Genomic DNA, 25,289 nt, shown 5'->3' on the forward strand with positions numbered 1-25,289 from the left:
AGTTTGCGAATGTGTATTCGTAATTTCTTCTCTTTTTTCTCCATTTATATGTTCTGTTTTTCTTCGCCTTCAGTCGCAGCTGCACACATGTGTGAAAGACTGGGTTGTAAGCGCTTTGATATTTTATCCTTGTGTGAAAGACAGGGTTGTAAGCGCTTTGATATCTTATCCTTGTGTGAAAGACAGGGTTGTAAGCGCTTTGATATTTATCCGCGTGTGAAAGACTGGTTGTGAGCGCTTTGATATTTATCCGCGTGTGAAAGACTGGTTGTAAGCGCTTTGATGTTTATCCTTGCGTGTAAGACTGGTGTGTAAGAGCTTCGATTTTTCTCTACACTAGATTTCAGCGCAAAATGAAAACTGTATTATTATTGTAATCATTACTATCATCATCTTCATCATCATCATTATGATTATTAAAATGATGACGACGCTGACAAAGATGATGATTATTATGATCATTAGTCTGGGAGCAAATAATGATGCTCAGATTAACTCACTCCATACGAACGGCGAAAGAGACGACGTTAACAGCGTTTCACCCCAATTACCATCATCAAAATATTGCAAGCGGAAGGCTCTCATACTGAAGACGTGAATGTTGACAAAGAATACCACAATTCTGACGACGGAGGCTAAAGGTTGGGTCATTCAGACACCCACTGGACATCCGAGGGGTCTGTGTAGAGGAGAAGAGAGGACTGGCCGTTCTGAGTGAGTTAACTTTTACACTTGATGTTTCCTGGTCATGGCGAGGGTAACTCGTTCCCAGTTCGGGCCTAAGATAATTTTTTTGATTAATGACGAACATTATATAGCGCCCTTTCTCTCTAAGAGCTCAGGGCGCTTTTCGTGAAAGAAAAATATTACAAGTTACATAAAACATTCATGACCACTCTTTCTCAACCCCCCCCCCCCCCCCCCCACCCCCCCCACGCCCTCTCCCCACCCACTCACGCACACACACTTTCCCTTTCCCACTCTTCATACATTCAAAGTGAGCTGACATGGGTGGTGTTGGAGAACGAATAAAGTTGAGAGTGCTTATAGACAGGTTTTAAAAAGATGATTTTCAGTGATGAGCTAAAAGCAAAAATAGAACCAGATGCACGGACATGATGAGGAAGGTTGTTCCAGATACGAGCAGCAGCAAAGAAGAAAGAACGTTCACCATAGGTTCTTGTATTGACATCAGGAAGTTTCAAAAGGTAGCAGTCAAGAGGAAGAGCGGAGATTTCATGCGAGAGTGTAAACACTGATAAGGTCAGAAAGATATGTAGGTCCTGCGGAGTGGAAAGCAGAATAGCAGAGACACGCAACTTTGTATTTAATTCTCGCTTCAGTGGGAAGCCAGTGCAGAGTGCGGTGGATAGAAACTTATCGCAGGACGCGAGAGTCCACTTACACAGGTTTCATTCACGATCCGGGATTTTTAGTGACGCCCCCATGACCACCCCCTTCCCTCCACTAGACCTCGACTGGTGGTGTGGGTGCTAGTATTTCGGATAGGATGACTCGAGTTCCTTGTGCAGCGTGCACTTGGCGCACGTAAACGAAACCCGCGGCAACAGAGTTGTCCTTGGCAAATTTCTGTAGAGATGTTTTGAAAAAATACAACGTACAATGGATTGCACACATGGACGGATATATACGTCTATTTATTTGTACACACACACACATATTATATATACATATATATACACACACACACACATACATTCATATACATATATATATATATTCTGTATTTCTCTTTTTTATCACAACGGATTTCTCTGTGTGAAATTCGGGCTGCTCTCCCCAGGTAGAGCACGTCGCTACACTACAGCGCCAAGCTTTTTTTTCTTTTTTTTTTCCCCCTGCGTGCAGTTTTATTTCTTTTTCCTATCGACTACTAGATTTTTCTACAGAATTTTGCCAGGAACAACCCTTTTGTTGCCGTGGGTTCTTGTACATGCGGTAAGTGCATGCTGCACACGGAACCTCGGTTTATCGTCTCATCTGAATGACTATCGTCCAGACCACCACTCAAGGTCTAGTGGAGGGGGAGAAAATATCGGCGGCTGAGCCGTGATTCGAACCAGCGCACTCAGATTCTCTCGCTTCCTAGGCGGACGCGTTACCTCTACACCATCAATCCAAATAATATACACACACACACACACACACACACGCAGACAGACAGAGAGCTGAATTACTGTCTCTGTGTGTCTCTGTCTCCTGCATTTTGTTGCTGGTTGCTGTTTTTTCGTTTTATTTCTGGCATCAGAAATCAGAGAGCATTGTTTCCGTATCGTAGTTATAGACAGATCGTGATAATGCAAAGAAAACTTTCCCCGAACATAATATGGCTTGATTGCGTGCGCGCGCGCGCGTGTGTGTGTATAGAAAGAGATAGCTTCAGAGAATCACAGTATCAAAGAGAGAGAGAGGGGTGTGAGGGAGTAGAGAGTATTTGCTGCCAGATTAGCAACTCCCGTTTTGTTTTGTTTTTTGTTGTAGCCAAGCGCTCGGCTGGCTTCAGTTACTGCTTCACGCACAAGCTGTATAGCAGACGCATTTTTCGGAACTAACCTGCTGGTCTTCGCTTCAGATTATATCTGTTGTGCTTACACACACTTACATCAGTTAGAATTATACTTGGTTTTAGTTTAATCCTTCGTCAGTGTACAGATTTCAACTGACGCTAAGCTTAACGCCATTTTGTCTTTCTCGTTACACATAATGCTACAGTTACAATTCTGTATGTGACTGCTGTTGGAAACTAAAACCACATCATTATAGTGTTTGGATGAGAATAGATTAGGTATTTAGAAGATACAAAGCCGATTTTCATTGTCGATACTTAATGACAATCACTTCACACCTAGCGATGCTTGACAGCTTCGGCCGAGCTGAAATGTGTTTCTGACACATTGTATTTGATTTAATATCTCTTGTCAGATCAGTAAACTACAAGTATTATATACTGGAAGAATTGTCGCAATTCCATCATTAAATCTGTTTCATTTGTGTTTGCCTACGTTAAACTGATTTAACGCATTTTGTTATTTTCAGCGACAAGCTCGCTAAAACTTGCCCTTTTCAGGTGTGGCGTCGTTTATCTTTCGTTTGGGTTTTTTGGGGGGAGGTGAGGGCGAGGGAGTTGGGATGGAGGAAGGGGAGGAGACAGACAGACAGAAGGAGGGATACAGAAAGAAAGGGATGCAGGAAAGGAAAAGAGGGAGGAAACAGACAGTGCTGTCTTCATTACTATCCACCACCACCACCACCACCCCTGTCCTCACCTTCCGTCCCCAGTCTTATCTCAAATATCACCACCTTTTATTTCCTCACGTGATACTTCGCTTTCTCTTCCCCCACGCCGCCCACCCACCCCCACGCCACCCTGTGTGTGTGTTTGTGTGTTTCTCTTTCTCCCCACTCGCTTCCGGTTTCTCTCTATCTCACTTTCTCCACCCCTCGCTCTATCTGTTTGTCTCTCCCCCACTCTCTCTCTCTCTCCCTCCTTCCCATCCTCCCTCTCTCTCTCCCCCCTCTTTCGTTTTCTCGCCCCCACCCACCCCTCTCTCTCTCTCTCGGTTTCTATTTCTTTTTCTTCTCTTCCCCCAAATGTCTGCCCCCCCTCCGCCGTCTCTTCCTCCTCTGCCCCCCTCCCCCCACCCTGTCTCCAGCCCCCCTTTCTCTCCCCCCCTCCCCCTGTCTCCAGCTGGTCGCCATCATGTCTACAGGGGCTGATGCCAATTTCGGGAACAGAAGGAAGAGGTCGGGGCAGGGCGGGGTCAGTCCTAAAGCCCTCCCCCTAGCCCCCTCCCCCACCCCACCTCTCACACTTGTGGCTTTAATTAACTGGAGGGGTCATTTTTGCCCGGACGCTTTTTTTTTTTTTTTTTTTTTAAATAAAGATCAAGAGCTAATGCAGAATATCCGTCTCTGTATCCGACTGGGGTAAAAAAAAGAAAAAAAAAGAAAAGAAAAATCTAATCGTATGTCTTTCTTTTTTCTTTTATCTCTGCTCTCTCCCTCTCTTTCTCTCAAGTGTTCGAAGCTGAGCTGAATCCATCACACACACGCACACACAAACATGCGCACCCACCCACATTTCCTGTTTATTCAGATCGAGAATTTAATTTACTTCTGTGAGAGAAATAAATAATTTCAAGAAAGTCTGTCACTGAATACATATGTGATTGAAGGGGACATTTCATCACCTCTGTCGCCGTTCACTCCATGACTTTTGTTTACTCCACCTTGATCCAGAAACAGACTGACGGAGAAACACACACACACACACACACAGAGGGTGGAGACAGAGTGGGACACACACACACACAACCACCATATAAGCTTGTTCTCTTTTCTCCCAGTAAAGATCGTTTTAACGTGATAGAGACAGACAGACAGAGAGAGAGACAGAAAAACAGAGACCGAGAAATAAAAATGGGGGGCGGGGGGGTTTCACGTTCTATAAATGGCTCTCTTGACGTGGTTCTCTTTCACGCTGAATTCAGTTCGTGTCTTTCTGATTGTTGGGTTTTTTTTGTTGCTGTTGTTGTTTTTCTTTCAGGTGTCAATTATCAAAATGGCTCGCTAGTTTGGGAGACGGGGGGGGAAAAAATACGAAAAGCTTCTTTCCGTTTTAACCATTGCCCCAGTCTGTGTGTGTGTGTGTGTGTGTCCCTCTGTCACGTGTGTGTGTGTGTGTGTGTGTCCCTTTGTCTCCCGTGTGTGTGTGTGTGTCTCCTCTGTGTGTGTGTGTGTGTGTCCTATTGTCTGTCTCCCGTGTGTGTGTGTGTGTGTGTGTGTCTGTCTCCCGTGTGTGTGTGTGTCCCTCTGTCTCTGTCCCCTGTATGTTGTGTGTTGGGGGTGGGGGTGTTCTTCGTCTCCTTTGTCTGCCAGCCTGTAACTCAGTGTCTGTTTCCATCTCTCACTCCGTCTCACTGAATCTGTCTCGCTATGTCCCTCCCACCCCCTACCCCCACCCCGCCCCTTCTCTCTCTCGTTTCTTCGTTTGTTTTTTACCCTTGAGGGCTGGATGTAACAATGCAGTGGAGTTTTCTCCACCACCTTCGCGAAATTAACATTCGTTTATTCAGTCTGTCTCTCTTCTTATTCTTCTTCCTCCTCCTCCTCTTCTTCTTCCTCCTCCTCCTAGAAGGCTATCCGCCATCCCATCCATTCTCTCTTCAAAGAGAATACTGCCGTCCATTGCCATGCAGGGTATACCTTTTGTTCACGACTTTGTGTGTGTGTGATTTCTCGATGTCGATTGGTTACTTTGAGCTAATGATGTGTGTGTGTGTTGTTTTTTCTCGACTGTGATTGGTGAGTTTGAGCGAATGATGTGTGTGTTTTTTTCTCGACTATGTTTGAGCAAATAATGTGTGTGTGATTTCTCGATAATGATTGGGTAGTTTGAGCGAATGATGTGTGTGTGATTTCTCGATAATGATTGGTTAGTTTTGAGCGAATGATGTGTGTGTGATTTCTCGATAATGATTGGTTAGTTTTGAGCGAATGATTTCTCGATAATGATTGATCAGTTTGAGCGATTGTGATTGGTTAGTTTGAGCGAATGAGTGAATGAATGGACTTTTTTTTTTTTATACACCGACCGTTCAGCAAATAGGAGTAAATACAGGGGAACAGGACTTGCGATATGAAACATTTATTCAGCTATAAAACAGAGGAGATTTCTTGATTCACAATTCATTATATCGCGTTTCAAGTGTGTCATACTGGTACGAACACAAGCACATACACGCGTGACAAAGAGAGAGAGAGAGAGAGATCGTACTCTCTCTCACACACACACAGACACACACATACACACACACTAATTAATCAAGTTCAAAGATACCCGAGACTATTCCCAAAGGGTGCGGGAGAAAAACAACTTCAGAGCCAGTGACAAAAAAAACAACAAATGTTGACGCGTACTTGATGACACGACGTTGATCGATTTTACGTCCTGACAACAAGAGTGATGTCGGACACTAAACAATAAGAGACTTGAAAGAGGGTGGAGGAGAGTGGGTGGAAGTTGGGGGTGTGGTGATGAACTGAACTACCAATGACAAGACATGTACCGGGTGCCCACCCAAAAAGTGAACCGCTTTTTGACAAGTACTTTCACTCAAAGGCATGGTTGATCCTTCCAGACTGAAACTTTGGACAGAACTGATTTTGGATATAGACAATAAAAAAAATTCAATAGACTTGACACCCAGACTGACTATTTTTAGACACACTGGTTGACAGATGCCAACACCTGGCAGCTGGCATGAACATGATGGTCACATTGCACAGCTCTGATACTGGATTTTTTGACACGCTATTTTGAATTTGACAGTACTCGCATAATTTGCGTCCGGGCGTTTAGAAATTTTGCAGACTTGTTGATGATACTCTAAGGTTACTGTGTGAAAATTTTCAATGAATTCGGTTTCTCTATCACTGAGAAAATACTTGTCAAAAAGCGGTTCACTTTTTGGGGAGAACACCCGATATATTTCAGGAATCCCCGTGGGGCCACATGACAATGTTACACATTTTCGTGTAGCTAATACATATATGAATAGCTTTTGGTATTGTACTCAGTTGTGTACAATGCACATATCAACTGTTTGGTTAAGACATTACACATTTCGTGTAGCTAATACATATATGAATAGCTTTTGGTATTGTACTCAGTTGTGTACAATGCACATATCAACTGTTTGGTTACACATTTCGTGTAGCTAATACATATATGAATAGCTTTTGGTATTGTACTCACAGTTGTGTACAATGCACATATCAACTGTCTGGTTACACATTTCGTGTAGCTAATACATATATGAATAGCTTTTGGTATTGTACTCACAGTTGTGTACAATGCACATATCAACTATCTGGTTACACATTTCGTGTAGCTAATACAAATATGAATAGCTTTTGGTGTCGTACTTAGTTGTGTACAATGCACATATCAACTGTTTGGTTAAGACATGCTACACATTTCGTGTAGCTAATACACATATGAATAGATTTTGGTATTGTACTCATAGCTGTGTACAATGCATACAGCTGTTCGGTTAAGTCATGCATTTGGAGGAAGAAAAAGTTACCCCCTCCCTGTCCTGTTCCACCACAACCCCCCTCATCCCCGCCAACTCTTCAAAGTAATGGATTCGTCCGTCACGCTGTTTCAGTTTCTTCTTTTGATCGACATTTTCTCCCATTTGGTTTAAGATGTGCATGTTTTGTTTTGTTTTTTTCGCCGTGAGTCTCACTTCTGCTATAGGGCTTCTTATCCTTTCTTCCCCCTTCCTGTCTTCTGCTGCTGCCTCTGCTTTTCTCTTCCTCCTCCTCTTCCCCCCCCCCTCCTCCTTCTTCCTCCTCCTCTCCCCCGTCCTTTTCTTCCTCCTCCTCTTCTTCTTCCTCCTCTTCTGCTGCTACTGCCTCAGCTTTTTCTCTTCCTCTCTCTCCTCCTCCTTCCCTTTCTTCCTCCTTCTCCTCTTCCATCGTCTTTTTCTTGCTCTTATGTGTCTTTTCTATCGTTTTCTTTTTCTTTTTTTTTTTTGACTCTGTCTCCCATCACATCCATCTTGATGCTGTGCTCAGTAGGGGCAGTTGCTGTAGTTCTCACAGTCCTCCGAGATTAATCTTTTCCAGGCAGCTCAACTTTATGGAGTGGAAGGTAAAAGAGTTATTGTGAGGGGAAATGTGGCTTGACCGGGGTGGGAAAAAAAACAAACCCACCACCACCTTGAAGTTACCGGGCTGAATTTAAATCGAGTAAATAAGAAGGTATCGGTTCAGTTTCTCTCCTCGTTACCCAGAGGGAGGGGTGTGTGGCATTCTACTGGGGGGAAAAAAACACAAGCGATGGCCGTTTTTTGGTGTCAGCCGCCTGAAAAACGAGTCCTGAGCTGGGAGTCGGTGGTGGAGGTGGGGTGGGGACTGGGGGGGGGGGGGCTTCCAGAATCTCTGAGGGAGATTAATCTCTCGCTTTTCTTTCTGTTTGACCGAATCCTGAAATGAATCCGATTTTTTTTTCCCGTTTTTTTTTTCTCCTTCTTCCTCGCCTGGACCTGGCGTTGAGTGTGTGTGTGTGTGTGTGTGTGTGTGTGTGTTCTGTCTTTCGTATGCTGTTCCTCTCCTCTCTCAACAGCATTATGTAGACTCTGGAGGCCACATCACCGTTAAATAGGCTTCCCAACAGCATTAAGTAGTAGAGGCTTTCAAGGCGTGATGAGCATAAAGTAGGATCTTCTCAACATCCTTAGGTAGGCTCTCAGAGCCTCGTCGCCATTAAACAGGCTCTTCTCAACATCATTAGTTACCCTGAAGACCTGATCAGCATCGAAATTGGTTCTTCTCAACAGCATTTGGTAGACTATCGCGGCCTGATCAGTATCAAGCAGGCTCTTCTCCACAGCTTTACAGGTACACCCTTAAGACCTGATTAGTATTACATATACGTAGGCTTTCCTCAACAGCATTGGGTAGGCTTACAAAGCTTGATCAGTATCACAATAGGCTCTTCTCAACAGCATAAGGTAGACTTTCAAGCCTGATCGCTGTGAAGTAGGCTCTTCCCAATAGCATTAGGTATGCTCTCAAGTCCTGATCATCAAGTAGACTATTAAAGACGTGTGTGTGTGTGTGTGTGTGTGTGTGTGAGAGAGAGAGAGAGAGAGAGAGAGATTCCGTAGGTCTGTGGATGTGATCCCCAAGGTCTGTGTGTATCAGAGAGAGAATCTGTCCTGTATACACCTCACTCACTGTGTGACTTTGTATGCATCTTCCCCACCAGAGGCCCGAGAGCTGACGTCCACCTATGACGGCAAGTACACGGAGACGTCGGCGGCCCTGAACGACCACGTGGACGACCTGCTGGTGGGAACCCTGTCCCAGATCCGCTTCCAGCTGGCCCCACCCCCCACCGCCCTCCTTACGCCCCCCTCGTCCCCGCGTGCCAAGAGCCGCACCCCCTCCCCCCTGTCCCTCTTCAGCCGCTTCGTCCGCTACGCCACCCGGAAGTCCAGCTCCTGTGACAACCTCCTGCTTCAGTAGTGGGGGGGGAGAGACAGAGGGATGGGGGAGGAGGGGAGGACAGGGCTGACTTTCCCTAGGAACGTTGGAAGAACAACCACGACCTCATCCACGGAGCGTCCTTTCCTCATCAGACATCCAGGACTTCCCCCATGAAACGCCAGACGAATAGCCAGGACTTCACCCCTCTTCAGACAGCCAGGACTTCACCCCACCTCAGACAGCCTGGACTTCACCCCACCTCAGACAGCCAGGACTTCATCCTACTTCAGACAGCCAGGACTTCACCCCTCTTCAGACAGCCAGGACTTCACCCCACCTCAGACAGCCTGGACTTCACCCCACCTCAGACAGCCAGGACTTCATCCTACTTCAGACAGCCAGGACGTTTCTTTCATACAGCCACACTTTAAAGACAGCCAGGATTGTATCCTTTTCTGACAGCCAGGACCACTCCTCTCTAGACAGCCAGGGCTTCATCCTTTGCAGACATCCAGGACCACCCTTCTTCAGACAGCCAGGGTTTCACCCCTCAGTCAGTCATGACTCCCCCCACACCCCCCTTTGGACTGCGGGACAGACGGCCAGGACTCGCCCCCTAGAACAACGCAACCTTCGTGGAACCAAGATCCAAAGCCCTGAACAACTTGACCTGAAGGGCACCAGCCAGTAGGTGGTTAAACTTCACTGTACGGAGAGAGAGAGAGAGAGAGAGAGAGAGAGAGAGAGATGATGATGATGATGATGATGAGGGAGGGAGGGAGGGAGGGAGGACACACACCGCTCCTCTCCCCCCATCTCTGGAAGGAAAGGAGGATTGTGGACACAAAGGGAGGAGGTCTGGGGGTGTAGGATGGGGTATAGACGCGCATCAGAGTGCGCGCGCTCGGGAGAGGGGTGGAAAAGTTGGGATGGAGTAAATGCAGACATACAAGCCCACTATGGGAGAATATACTGAGAGAGAGAGAGAGAGAGAGAGGGGGGAGGGGAGGGGAGGGAGATATATGACTCCCTAGTTCTTCGTCCATACCTTATTTTTTTTCCTGACGTCTACTACTTCGTTTTTCATGAAAAGGCCTCATTACTCAAGAACGACCACCTCCACACACACACAAGCTGTCAAACTCCGTTGCTGGTATGGAACACACTTTATAAAAACTCGCCGTCAACATCGCCAAAACTTCTTTGAAAATAACTGACGTAGTTTTCAATAACAAGAAGCAGGAATGTTCGAACCTAAAACAATGCGATTCTCAATTCTTTTCAAATTTCTTGCAGTCTGCGGTGGGAAGGTTGTGTTGCTATTTAAAGGCAAGAAGTTGTTTTTTTCCACATGATAATGCAGGCTTGAAATAGGGACTCTAAAAAAAATTCAAATCAAATCATATTGCATACAGTCCAGCAGGCTATTTCAGGGTTGAATACCCTTCGGTTCTTTAAACCAACTTAAGTAAACTCAAAATAACGTTAAGTCAACTGAAAATTTCTACAAAGAACAATTGCTTTCTTGTAGTCTAAAAAAAGATCACCTTAATATCTGACGTCTTTTAAATTACAAAACCACCGGAAACTTGAATACTAAAGAAAGGGAATAACATTGCGTCGATCATTATCGATGAATAGAATTGTGAAATCGATTGGCTCAAGATGCAGTGAACAATGCGTCCCAGAAAAATCAGAACACACACACAGAGGGTGGGTTCAGGGGTCGAAAAAAGATATCTGGTAACTCGTAATCATAGAATGTATATTTTGGGAATGTCCAAAAGGAATGAAGTGGGAGGGCCTTTGTGAGCAAGTTCATTGTTCTGCGCTATTTAAAGGCCGCGTTCATTCTCTTGACAATGGACGTTTGAAATAACCCCACTTGCTAATTTCAGGACAGAACAAATAGCTTTTCGGGCTTGTAGAAACTACTAGTTGTCCAATAAATCAATTTTCAGGAGGCTTTTACTCAAAACGTCTTCAGGAAATTAGGAATAGTAAAACATGGGAGAGAGACATCGATTATATTTTTGAATTAAAGATTGTAAAACTCTGCATCGGTTAATTCAGTACGTGTCAATATGGTCGCATAAAACTGGAAGAAAGAAAAATGGCGGTTTTGCTCGCAGTCTGATTGTAGTGTTGTAACTCTTTTCTCGTCACAACAGGTTTCTCTGTGTGAAGTTCGGGCTGCTCTTCTCGGGGAGAGAGTGTTGCCACAGCGCAGCGCCACTTTTTCTCAGCAAAATGTATTCCTCTTACTATATGAGACGAGTTATGTAACAACTCCACACTTACATTGGCAGTTAATGAAACTGATAGTTTCGTTAAGAAAAAAAAATGTTCGTTTTCATCACGGATTTTCTTGGAAGTCGGTAACTAGACTGGACGCGTTCTTTGAACTTACAATTTATTACCGGTGTTGCTATCGGCTTCAGTCTGATTTTTTTTTTTTTTTTTTTTTTTTTTTGTTGGGTTGTTTTTTTTTTTTCAATAGGTTACAGAATTAATGGTACAAATCTACTCGGAGATCTGTTTTAATGGTAAACTATTGAACCACTGCTGATGCAAAATTGATTGAAATCCGCCTGATAGTTGCTGAGAAACACTCAGAGGGGAACGCGCGCGCACACCCGCGGAAGTGTTCGTGTGTTGGGGAGCGGAGAAGTATTACAGATTGTTATCCCTGCCCTGTTTCATTCATATGACACGATTGATTACTGAAAAGTGTGTATATTATAGTGTGTGTGAGTGAGAGAATACTGGTCGCAGAGAGGGGGAAAAAATCACGTAGATGAGTTCAAGTGGGTTGGAGGGGGAGAGTTACGAATGCAAGGGTGGTTTTGTTCGCAAGTTTATTATTCTGTCTCTACCCTGTATATACTGGAGGTCAGTTCGCCATTCCAACACCGTTTGTTTATTCTTATTTTCTAAATGTTTGCTAAAAAGTGACAAAAATAATGATCGTCATTGATAATTATTATTGTAAAGATATGTGTTGAATGTACAGTCATGATAATCATGTGCATCCTGCTACTTATGTCCCTTCTGCCTGACCCCAAATTCTTATGGCCTGTCCGTTTGAAGAACCATGGACGCCGGTGCGACGCCCCGAAATGACCCCGCCCCCAGGTCATCTCCACGGGGTAATTCTGGAGAAGACTTGAAATGGGGGCTCCAGTTGGGGGGTGGTATCCAATCCTTGTTCTGCAATGACTCCACGCCCTTGCAATTAAACTTTTGATTTGAACTTTGTGAAAAGAAATCTGTATATTATTGAAGGGGAAAAAAAGTAGGGTAGAGTAGTTTTTTTTTGTTGGTTGGTTTTTTGTTGTTTTTTGGGGGGGGGGGGGTTGGGAGCTCCTCGCTGGACACTCCTGGAAGTACCCCATGAGTCGGTGGGGGCTGATGTGTTCCAGGACCCCACACCTCGAACCACCCCGCCTTTCATGTCGCCGGGCCTCAAACAGTTCAGCTTCTCACGGAGGCGTCACTGCGTTCGGACAAATCCATGTACGCTACACCCCATCTGCTAAGCCGATGTCTGACCAGCAGCGTATTAGTGAGGCCTTGAGAGCATCTTGACCGTAAGGACGTGAGTCAATGGGTAGTGAAACAACACCTTTAGTGGTGAGTAGCTGGTGGAGGCGTTATCAGATTGACTTCAAGGGGAGTGAGCTTGCGACAGTTCTACTGCCTCCCGTCGAAATAAACCCCATGGAGTCTTTCGGAGATGTGGGACACAATCTACTATTCTGCCCCAAAATTACACACACACCCCTCAAAACAACGCATTATGACACGCATTCTTTAAAAAAAAAAAATGTAAAGATATTGCAGTGGGGGAAAAAATGGCGGCAAGGGGAGGGACATATTTTTGGTGCCCTAAAACAGTTCATGGGAGGCATTTGGTGTCAAAACTGGTGACTAGATCCAAAGCAAACAAAGTTTTTTTCTTAACTTGTGGCAGCCCCCTGTTCACGCGAGTTAATTTGTGCATTGGTCAAGTGAAGCTTGTATATATTATGGTTAATTCGTCATCTCTACCCCCTTCCCACTCTCACAGTATTCAAGAAGTTCGAATTTGATATTCGGTTGTTTTTTTTAATGGAATTTGTATGAAACCACTTGCGTGATTTGTTGGGTTTTTTTGGTTTTTTTTTTAAAGGGGGGGGGTGCATGTGCGGGTTGAGTGTACGTCAGACTGTCACTCTGATGGAGACATGGAGCGTGGTGACTGCATGAGAATAGTGCTGCATATAATTATGATTCTTGTTATGAATTCTTTGATCACGTGCAGGCTTACTGTTTACAACCTGGGTGTGTGTACAATAATGGACCAGTCACAGAATCGGGTGGGGATGGATGTTGATGGCAACAACACCCTTGTCGATACCAGAACACGACATGGACAAGCACACCAAAGGTTCATCGGTGAAAATGAAATGCCTTATGTAATACGACCATTATTATTAGTATTTTCACTGTTATGGTCTTCGTCGTCATTATTATTACTGTTATGGTCCAAGATAGTCGAACCATGCTCTTTGTTGAACATATTTATGTATGATGTTGAATACCATTTACGCATTGCGTTCAATAAAATGATTATTAATGTGTGTGCGTGTGTAAAATATGGGGGTGGGCGGGAGACAGGGGGGGAGGGAGACGGCGAGCAGAGACAGGGAAGAGAGACAGGAAAGTGCTCTACAGCAAAGTAAACAACCGCCAAAAAAAACCAAACATTTACTGACAAGGTAAACCACACACAAACAAAACGAAAAAATTTCATGGACTTTGCAATTCATCATTCCTCTCACCTACGTCTACTGTTGATCCCATCTTGGACACAGGCCGCCAGCAAACTCTCCATCCATCCTGGTCCTGTGCTCCAGCTGTCCCCATGTACGGCCTGTCCTCTCCATGTCCTCTGGTCCGGCCTGTCCTCTCCCTGTCCCCAGGTCCGGCCTGTCCTCTTCAGGTCTGCCTCCAGTTCGCGGCGCCGAACATTTCTTGGACGTCTTGTCTTTTTTCCCCTCACGAAGAGAAATTGCATCAGGTGCGGCAAAATACAACTAGACAATCAGCCAACACACACACAAAGAATACATCATCAAACATTGCTTGATTAAACCGGAGCTATAAATGTATTAGTTTACATGTAACAGCATTTCGCATATTACTTTCTTTAAAACATTCTAGTGATTGCATCGTAATTATAAATATAAATGTTACAAGACATGAACGTTAACATTGTCGTATTGCACATTCACCCTGCATTTTGTATTGTATTTCTTTTTTTGTCACAACAGATTTCCCTGTGTGAAATTCGGGCTAGAATCCCAAGGGAAAGCGTGTCGCTACACTACAGCGCCACCCATTTTTTTTGTATTTTTTCTGCGTGCAGTTTTATTTTGTTTTTCATATCGAAGTGGATTTTTCTACAGAATTTTGCTAGTAACAACCCTTTCGTTGCCGTAGGTTCTTTTACGTGCGCTAAGGGCATGCTGCACATTATCGAGTATTTTACGCTACATAGATCGTTTTAGAAAGTAATGAAAGAAACATTATGCATGTACTTTTGCACGTTCTCATATGAATGCGCGCGCGCGCACACACACGCGCACGCGCGCACACACACACACACGAGTGCTTTGCCTTTCAACACTGGATGCAGGCTTGCTGTCGTCGATCCATCTCCAGCGTCTTTGGAGAATCTCTTCTTCTGCAGGCCGCCGTCTCGTTCGCTCCCACAGGTCTTCATTACCGATTCTGTCTAGCCAGCCAACCCGAAGAATCTTTGAGGCAGGTGTTGATGTAAGTCAGTCTGGGTTGTCTTCATGCCGGTGGCACCACTTCTTCAGGTATCCGCTCCACAGAGTAGGAAAATCTTCAGAATGGTACTGAAGAAAACAGTGTACGTGTACGGGAATCAATAAAACAAGAATAAGAGAGAAATACAACATGGTACGATTTCCAATGAACAAGTCCAAAAACAGACAAGAAATACTCAAGACTTTTTAAAGGGGGGGGAAAAAAGGGGGGGGGGGAAGGGGAGGGGCAAACAGACCAGCAAGACAATAGGAAGAGACGAGAGAAAGAACGGTAAAAAGCCTTAAACAAAGAGAGTGGTAGAAAAGAGATTTCTGGCACATCATTTCCAGAAAGGGGAGATGGGATACTATTTATACTGAAAGAGCCCAAGGGGGTTGGGGGGGGGGGGGGGGGGGCAGCAGATAGAATCAAAGAACGAAAAATCAGTTTCGAACCACTGTCGTTCTCAGCAGTCGAGAGTCCCTGCTGTGTAAAAGAAGAAAGGAGAGGTTAAAAAAGAAAAAGAAAAAAAGGAAAGGTTAAAAAAATCCGATTTGTTTACATGGAGACACAAGGGAAAAACAGGCCCACATCCTCGAGACGTGCAATCGCACGAAGAAGAGAGAATTAATTTAAAAAAAAAAAAGGCGGGGGGTGGTGGGGGGCACACAGTGGAACCCTAGGGAAAAAAAACCTGCAGGGCCCACATGCACACACGCAAATAAACAATCAGCAATTCAATATAAGGAGGGGAAACACACACACACACACACACATAGGAAGCGTTTAATACTGTTATCCTGACATAAGAAAAAAATAAACACATCCAAAATATCGCACAGATTCAATAATAATTTTCAGAAATTTTGCCACCGTCAACAAGTTTTTTTTTGTCTTCGAGGAATTAAAGAGTGTAGTGAATTTCAGTGCGTCCGGTCGTTTACAATAAAAATGGTTTTCAGAATGCTTCTCTGGTGTCTGAAAAGAACGAACATTTAAAGACGTAATGGAATTCGTCTCCCAATTCACCTGAATTACATCTTCTACAAACCCTCTTATTTCTGTCGGCACATAAGAATCTTCCTTCCTGGATGGGTAAAAATTGTGATTGAGAGTTCTAAACTTCATAACTATAGTTCTGTAATTATCTGGGAGAATTGCAATATATTTTTCAAACTGAAAATTTTCTTTGTATATTCTGTAGTTATAACACTTTTTTTTTTCCTGCACTCCAGGTGTGCATATATTGGTCTCTCAACCTTTGCTTTATTATAGACTTAAATTTATTGTATGAAGGACGCATGTCACAGTGTTCAGTCCAGAGTCCACTCAAGGAAAGAAAGAAAAGTAGAAGAGAGAGACAGAGAGAGGGGGAGAGGGGGAGGGAGACGGGGGAGGGAGACAGAGAGAGGGAGAGAGAGAGAGCAGAAAGATTAGCTTCGATCTGGGTTGCAGTCACGTCTCCATTCTGCCACGCCGTGTTTACAAAGAGGTGGGTTCGTTTCACTGTCTGTCTGTCTGCATACCTCTTTTGTGTCTCTGTGTGTCCGTCCCTCTCCCTCCCTCTCCAACTCTCTCTGTTCCGGTCTCTGTCACTCTCCCTCCCTCTCCCACTATGTCTGTGTCTCTGTGTGTCACTCTCCCTCCCTCTCCCACTATCTCTGTTCCTGTCTGTGTGTCTGTCACTCTCCCTCCCTCTCCCACTATCTGTCTGTTCCTGTCTCTGTGCGTCACTCTCCCTCCCTCTCCCACTATCTCTGTGTGTCTGTCACTCTCCGTCTCTCTCCCACTATCTCTGTCACTCTCCGTCTCTCTCCCACTATCTCTGTCACTCTCCGTCTCTCTCCCACTATCTCTGTCTCTGTCTGTTCCTGTCTGTCACTCTCCCTCCCTCTCCCACTATCTCTGTCCGTTCCTGTCTCTGTGCGTCACTCTCCGTCTCTCTCCCACTATCTCTGTCTCTGTTCCTGTCTGTCACTCTCCCTCCTTCTCCCACTATCTCTGCCTCCCTCTCTGCCTGCCTACTTTCTTGTGTCCCTGTCTGTCTGCTCCCTCTCCAACTCTTTGTCCCTCTTTCTGTCTGTCTGCCTCCATCTCTATCTCTTGTGTGTCCCTCTGCGTGCGTGCGTGCGTGCGTGCGTGTCAGTCCCTCTCCCTCCCTCCCCCCCCTCTTTGTCCCTCTCTCTCTCCTGAGTCCCTTTGTCTGTCTACACACCTTCCACGAGACCTTGAGTGGTGGTCTGGGTGTTAGTCTTTTGGACAGTACGATAATCCGAGGCCCCGTGTGCGGCAAGCATTAATCGCACGTAAAACAACCCACGGCAACAATGGGGTTGCTCCTGGCAACAATTATATAGAAAACTCCAATCCGATAGTAAAACAAATACACTTGCAGGCACATATATTTTTTTTTTTAAAGACTGGCGCAGTTCTGTGACGACACGCTCTCCATGGAGCAGCCCGAATTTCACACAGAGGAGTCTGTGTTGACCAAAATGAATAAAAAAAAATTTTTTTTTAAAGGTACGAATACCAATACCGTACTAATACAAATGCAAACACAATGCAACCACCAATACCATAACACAACACAAAACACAACCACTAACACCACGTGTCAACGCAAACACAATGGTACCACAGCACACTACACCCCACCCAACCCCACCCCACCCAACTACACACCACACGCCGCACCCCACCCAACTTCACACCACACCACACTCCAACTCACTATACCCCACTCCACCACAATCTAAATTAACCCACTACACACCACACATCCCAACACACTGATGATGATGGAGTCTCCCGTCGGACCGACGGATGAGTAGGCAGGCAGGCTTATCTGTCGGTGTGTGTCCTCATACGGGAAAAGAGGTCGATTCTGGGTGCACAGCACTTCCCACAGGTGTTGCAAGGGAAAACGTCTCCAGTAGTTGAGCCCTGCTTCCTACGCTCACGCTTCTCCTCAATGGCCAGCGTTCTCTTGTTTTCAAACGTCTTTATGCCACTAGAGCACAGCATCCTCCAGCGAGAGCGGTCAAGGGCATCAGTTTCCCAGGAAGGTCCGCATGACACGACAGCAGGATCCCGAAGATGCTCTTGTATGGCCAGCTGAAGGAAGGCCACCGCGAACTTGGAAGACCTTGCAAGCGCTTCAAGGACACCTTGAAGACAAACCTCAACGCCTGTGATATAGAAATCGCTTCCTGGGAAACTGATGCCCTTGACCGCTGTCATCCCAACACACTACCCCACCACCAAATCACAGAATGGGAATCACCAAACAATCGAACTAACGACCACACACCTCTGAAGCAGCAGTTCCACAACACTAGCTGGACGACTGGACGTTGATGGACAGCCCAGTTCTCCCTGTGTGGTCAGTCATCCGTGTCGTCACTCGATGGTCTGTCCAACAGTGTGGACACACCTTGAGTAGAAACACACACACACACACACACACACAATGCATATGCAATATGAACGAGCGAACGTAAGCACACACACACACACATTTATATACATAGCATAAACGCACGCGCTCGCATACAAATACACACACACACAATGCATACACACAAATACACATGCATTTATATACATAGCATAAACGCACGCGCTCGCACACACACACACAATGCATATGCAATATGAACGAGCGAAGGTAAGCAAGCAAGCACACACACACACACACGCACGCACGCACGCACGCACACACACACACACACACACACACACACACACACACACACACACACCGACGAAGCTGGAACCAGCCTAATCTAAGTTCAGAAACTTTCCTGACAAACAGGTAGTCCCCACTGTCACAAATAATGAGAGGGAAAAGGACAAAGCAGAAAGGAGAGAAAGATTAGTTTCGATCAGTTGTCGCCGCTCAGTCGTCAAGACTATGCCGCCAGAATGACATCAGGCAAGACAGAGGAATGACAGAGAGAGAGAGAGAGAGAGAGAGAGAGAGAGAGAGAGAGAAGGAAAGGATAGATTACGTTCGATCCTCGTTCTCAAAGCAACGACTCTCACTGTCGTCCCGTATTTACATCGAAACAGGTCCCCACCCCCCATCTGTGTGTGTGTGTGTGTGTGTGTGTGTGTGTGTGTGTGTGTGTGTGTGTGTGTGAATGTCCATAAAAGAGCAGCTTCTCCTTCTAAAGGAAGCAGAGCACTAACTTGGAACTAAACGAGTTTCACTCCACACGTTATTTTTGGGGAGCGAACGGCAGCAAAACATTACCTTGTTGACCACCCGGAACTGACAGAAGTGCGCGCACGACCGTAATTCACGAGCTTACATGCTACATTAATGTACGTACTGTGTGTGTGTGTGTGTGTGTGTGTGTGTGTGTGTGTGTGTGTGTGTGTGTGTGTGTGTGTGTGCGTGCGTGCGTGTGTGTGTAGGAATGTACACGCACACATAACATATGCACCCTATGTTCAACGATCTGAATTTAGAAACGTTGCGATGTCATTCAAACAAGCTCACAGTCTGTCCGTCCTCTCGCCTGGTTTGAGCACAGAAAAATTCTCTTAAACAATTTTTACACCAGTGGCGTTCACCCTTTACACACGCAAGCACACACACACACACACACACACGCACGCAAGCACACGCACACACACGCGCGCAAACACACAATGGACGAACACACGCACGCACACACATATATACACACACAGGCAGAAGAGAGAGAGAGAGAGAGAGAGAGAGAGAGAGAGAGAATCGACCTTGCCACAAAAATAACTGTAAGAGAACTATCAACAAGAGACAAGACTTCCACGGTTTTCAGATCGTGTTTCCTGGAATCTGGCTTTTTAGGCCAAGACAAACTTTATTTATACATCCCCCTGCTGGTTACTTTCCGCCACAAAATGCCAACAGAGACACAGATAAAGAGTGAAAGGGAGGAAGCGAGAGACAGACAGACACTGAGACAGACATAGGGAGAGACAGACATAGGGAGAGATGACACAGAGAGACACTGATACATAGGGAGAGACACTGACGGACATAGGGAGAGACAGACACTGAGAGACTCAGACAGACATAGGGAGAGACAGACACTGAGAGAGACAAGGCAGACACAGGGAGAGACAGACTCAGAGAGAGACAGACACAGAGAGAGACACTGAGACAGACACAGGGAGAGACAGACACAGAGAGACACAGAGAGACACTGACATAGGGAGAGACAGACACAGAGAGACACAGACATAGGGAGAGACAGACATAGGGAGAGACAGACACAGAGAGAGACACTGACATAGGGAGAGACAGACACAGAGAGAGAGACATAGGGAGAGACAGACACAGAGACACAAACAGACATGGGGAGAGACAGACACAGACAGAGACACAGACAGACATAGGGAGAACTGGAACTGGAATTATTTATTGTCATTGCCAAGAAAGGTCTTTTGACAAGGGGGCAACAACATAAATGCATATATTTTAGCTTCAGAACAACAACAAAAAACTATTTTTTCGTTTAAACTGACTGAAGGATTCAGAGACATAGGGAGAGAGAAGGAGAGAGACACTGAGACAGACACTGAGACAGACACACACATACACAGAGAGATGGAAACAGAGACAGGAGAGAGGGTGATAGTGACAGAGACAAGCATTAGTATTTCTCTCTCACTCTCTCTCTCTCGCTCACTCATTCACTTGCTATGTCTCTCTTTAATGCACACACCCACATACACGCACGTGTAGGCATAAGAAAAAGATTGGAGTATTTGCAAACTAAAACCACGCTGGAGATTAAGATATTGACTCATTCTGAGAGGCTTAGAATCCATTTCTGTTCGTTCCCCTCACTCACATACACACACACACACACACACACACACGCACACGCACACACACACACACACGCACGTCCGTAAGCGGATCTCGCGAAAATGTCAGTCAGGTTTTCTGAAGGGCACATTAAAAAAACGAAATCTGTTAAGGATTTAAGTAACGGAAAGCATTTAAAGCGCACATCGTCAATAATACCACACACACACACACACACATATATATATTTTGAGAGAGAGAGAGAGAGAGAGAGACTTTTTGTACAGCTGACAAAAAAAGCAACAAAAAAAACAAAAAACAAAAATCTTCCCTTTCACGTACCACAGACGCTAAACACTGACCAGCAACTCATTGACGGAGACGTAAAACATCACTCGAAGACCTCACCCCTCCCACCCCTCCACAACACACACACACACCCAAATTCCCCCATCCACCACCACAAAACACCCCCCCCCACACACACACCGCTAAACGTCTTCATCGATCTGCTCGACGATCTACGTTGCTCCTGGACAGCCGCGGCAGACCGTTAACAGGGGAGGTAAACACTATGATTGTGCGCTCGGCGGCAGACAACACTATGACCCAACCCAGGAATAGCTCCAGTCCGTACTACTACATTACCGTCCCCCCCCCCCCCCCCCCTCCCCTCCCCTCGGGGCCACCATGACAAAGGATAAGAAAAAAAAATGGAAAAGAAAAACGTAAAGGAAATACACACATGTACGCACGTACGTACAGACACTCACGCAGACACACATACGCACGTACCCTACGCACATGCACAAACACACAATTACAAACCTGCACGCAAGTAAGCAAGCAAGCGCGCGCGCGCACACACACACACACACACACACACAGAGGCGGTAGTGGAAAGAGAGAGAATCGACCTTGCTACAAAAATAACTGTCAGAGAACCATCAACACTGAAACACGGCACCAGACTTCTCGGTGTTTTCAGAACACAATTCCCACAACCACCTTTTTAGGTCAAGACAAACTTCTTATCTACTTTCCCCTCCTGTTTACTTTCCATCAGGCACAGACACACCGGGAATCAAAATCGCACGCATGTACACAAATACGCACGCACACACACGCGCGCATACACACACACACACACACACACACACAGACTTCCCTCCAAAACACACACACATGCAAAACAGAAAAAGCACACATGCCACACACACAAACCTACGCCCGACCACACACACACGCTCACACATAAACACACACACACAAACGCACGCCCCCCCCCACCCTCCTCCCCACACACACACACACAAGCTCTCAAACACGTACACACAGATACTCGCACGCACATACACGCACCCACTTAAACACACACTTATATATATATATATATATACATATATATATATATATATATATAGAGAGAGAGAGAGAGAGAGAGCGATATATATATATATATATATATATATACGTCACAAAAAAAGCCAAGGACCGCTTCTAAACTTGAAAGCAGACATGTTTTCAGGATTTTTTTTTCTTTCTTTTTTTCTAAATCTTGAAATTATTCAAAACATGCAAAGGGCATGGTCTATCACAATGAATACACGTATGACCGTTCCATGCACACATGCACCATGTCAAACATGAAAATGCGTTTGGTAATATCGATGATTTAGCCCAATATATTAATTTTTACGGTTATTCAGTGATTTATAAACAATATTGTTTTTTTTGTGTTTTTTTTTTGTGTTTATTTGCTGTTGTCGTTGTGTTTAGGTTTGGGTTTTTCCTTTTTCCTTTGTTTATCTGTGTGTGTGTGTGTGTGTGTGCGAAGAAAACATGTGGTTATGAGCGGGGCTCATCACAATGACTACACACAGCTGTTTACCGGAAATTCAGCGTCTTTTCACCACTGACACACCCAAAGAAGAAAACTGTGCACGTTCCCAAATTCGAGTTCCTTAACTTTCAGTGAAGCCTGTATGTATTAGAGCAAGGAGACGAGGACTAGAATGACAGAGGGAAGTCTAAGCAGAAACAGGAAAAGGATCAGCCAAAAGCTGACACTTCACTGGCTTCGGAGATCGGAAAATGCGTGGGTGGTTTTGGCAGACGGTGATTTAGGTCGTCGCCAGTAGTGATCGTCATAGTATCAGTGTTGTCAGCGAACTTTTTTTTTTTTTTTTTTAAATAAAGGAATGGTGTATTATGATATGGTGTGGTTTAGCATGGTACGGTACACATGGTACGGTAAGTTCCTGCACTGCACCGCGCCGCACAGTATTGTATTGTGCTTTTTTTTTCTTTTTTTTTTTTTGTTGTTGTCACAACACATTTGTGTGTGTGAATCTTGGACTACTTTTCAGGGGGAAAGCGCGTCGCTTCAATACACAGTCACCCTCTTCGACTGTTTCGCTTTTCTGCCTGTAAATATTTTATCATCAAGTGAGTTTCTCAACAGTGTGTAAAAGATATATATATATATATATACGTTATTGACACACGAAGAAACTTTTTCCCCCAGAAAAACTGAATCTCCATGCAGACTGTCCACAGAATCAATAACGAACCGAGTTTTGTCAAATACATGGTCGGCTAAAAAAGAAGTATATCTATGACTATATATAATCTCTCTCTCTCTCACACACACACATTTAACAAAATGAAAAACGGTTCAGTCGGAACATTGTGAGATGGGCTTCACGTCAAACCAGCTGTAAAATAACAATGCCTGATATCATACAGACGCCATCATTCAATGCAATGGGGGGGTACCCGTTATGCCGCCGTCCCGCTATGCCGCCGACCCGTTATGCCGCCGTCCCGCTATTCGATGATTTTTGAACAAGCTTTTCTCGGCTGTTTATGAACCAATCTTAGTAAAATTTGGATCAAAGCTCGGGGGCTATGATGTCTACCGAATGAGTTGAGACCCATCTGCGCCATTTGTGACGTCACAGTGGCGCAAATTGCCAAAATTGTGATCACTAATATCTCCGCTGTTTATCAACGGATTTCCTCCAAATTTCAGTTACGTGTTCATTATACTAGGGACTATAAACGGTATAAGTGATAAGCTCACGATGACGTAAATCATGTTCTATTTTTAGAATGCGCAGTTCTCTACGCAAACAAGCTTTTTTCAGCTGTTTATGAACCGATCTTTACGAAATTTGAAACAAAGATCCTCGTAGCCTATGAGGATTCGCGAATGCATACGTTTGGACCCAGTTGCGCCATTTGTGACGTTACTGTGACCCAAATATCAAATAAAAAGGGCGATTATTAGTATGGCTTGCCCATCTTGTTTTGCCTTTTTTGTGACAAAAGACAATCCGTAAACGGGTCGGCACAACGGGTCGGCGGCACAACGATACGCCCCCCAATTCAATGACAATAATTATGTTTAATGTTGGGGATTTACAAGGCTGCTCATTTTCAGTTTTTATGCCTGACTGCCATGCTCGAGACGTAATGTAAAAATGGCTTTCGTGTTTGGGGGGAACGATTTATACATATACATTCCTTCCTATTTTTTTTCTCCTGCTTTAAATATAATGGTCACATTGAGACGCGACAATTAATACTTTAGTTTGATGACTGCAATTACTTGGAAATGTAACGTGGCATGAAACAGAATTCCTTCCTTTTATTTCCTTTACTGCTTTCATTCTTTTATGCTGGGCATACATGTTTTTAACTTTCTGGCAATTTTCACAAGTTTTCCCCTCAAGTGGGTTAGTGGGTTACTTAGTATTCACAGCAAGGCAGGGGCGTTCACTCTGCCAGTCACACGTACAGAAGAGTGGAAGGGAAAAAGTGTGGATGTGGCCAAATCTAAGTCTTCTTTGACTGAAGAACTGTTTCCCAACACTTTGTTTTGCTGCTGCTACATAGCTGTTAACGTAGCATTCCTCACCAGATAACAGATATAAACAATACATAATCATGCACGATACATAAATAAAATAAACAATAAATAATAATGCATGATGCATAAATAAAATTAAAAAAACATTCAAGCTTACAACAGATCTAGAGGAACAAATATTTCAGTCTGACGCAGAAAAGAGCATCAAAAAGTGTTATAAGCAGTGACTGTCATATAACTTTTTTTCAGAGGGGCGTAGAATGTAGAATTAGATTTTGTTGTTTTTTTAAACGAACATCTTTCGAAAAAAATGAACTGCACCAAGCCATCAAGCAGCACACTGTAACACAGGAAGATCTGATGACGTCAATTATGGAAAGAAAATGAAGGGAGAAAAAAAAAGAAAAAAAAAAAAAGGTGGACTGACACTGCGGAATGGACAGGAAAACAATTCGCAGAGACCCAGCCTTTGACACACAACACAGACAGATCTGGAGGAATCTGGTGAACAGTTTCTTCGCCCCGCGAAGAAGAAGAGGAGGCAGAAGAAGCATCAGAAGAAAAGAATTTCGAACGCTTTAAAACACTGGATTTTTTTTTTTCTTCAGTTTCAGTCATTTCTGTATCATACGACAACTGGAAATTTCAGATTTAAACACGAGTGGGCTTTTTTCCCCCCCTGAGGTTTGTACACTTAACTGCTGGAATCCCGACATTCGGCAAACTGGAAGCCCAATGGTTGGAACCATTCAGCTGTCGCGCCCGTCATCC

The 25,289-nt window shown here is 44.7% G+C and overlaps 1 protein-coding gene across 1 annotated transcript in view; it reads left to right on the forward strand.

Moving 5' to 3' along the window:
* Positions 1-9,303, forward strand: part of LOC143285937 (uncharacterized) — a 194,372-nt gene extending 185,069 nt beyond the window's left edge. The window contains exon 4 of the mRNA XM_076593390.1: positions 8,801-9,303. Within this exon, the coding sequence (XP_076449505.1) occupies positions 8,801-9,060 (260 nt within the window). The 3' untranslated portion in view covers positions 9,061-9,303. The remainder of the gene's footprint in view (positions 1-8,800) is intronic.
* The last annotated feature ends 15,986 nt before the right edge of the window (positions 9,304-25,289 follow it).

This window comes from Babylonia areolata, chromosome 9, assembly GCF_041734735.1.
Source record: "Babylonia areolata isolate BAREFJ2019XMU chromosome 9, ASM4173473v1, whole genome shotgun sequence".
NCBI classification, from domain to species: Eukaryota; Metazoa; Mollusca; class Gastropoda; order Neogastropoda; family Buccinidae; genus Babylonia; species Babylonia areolata.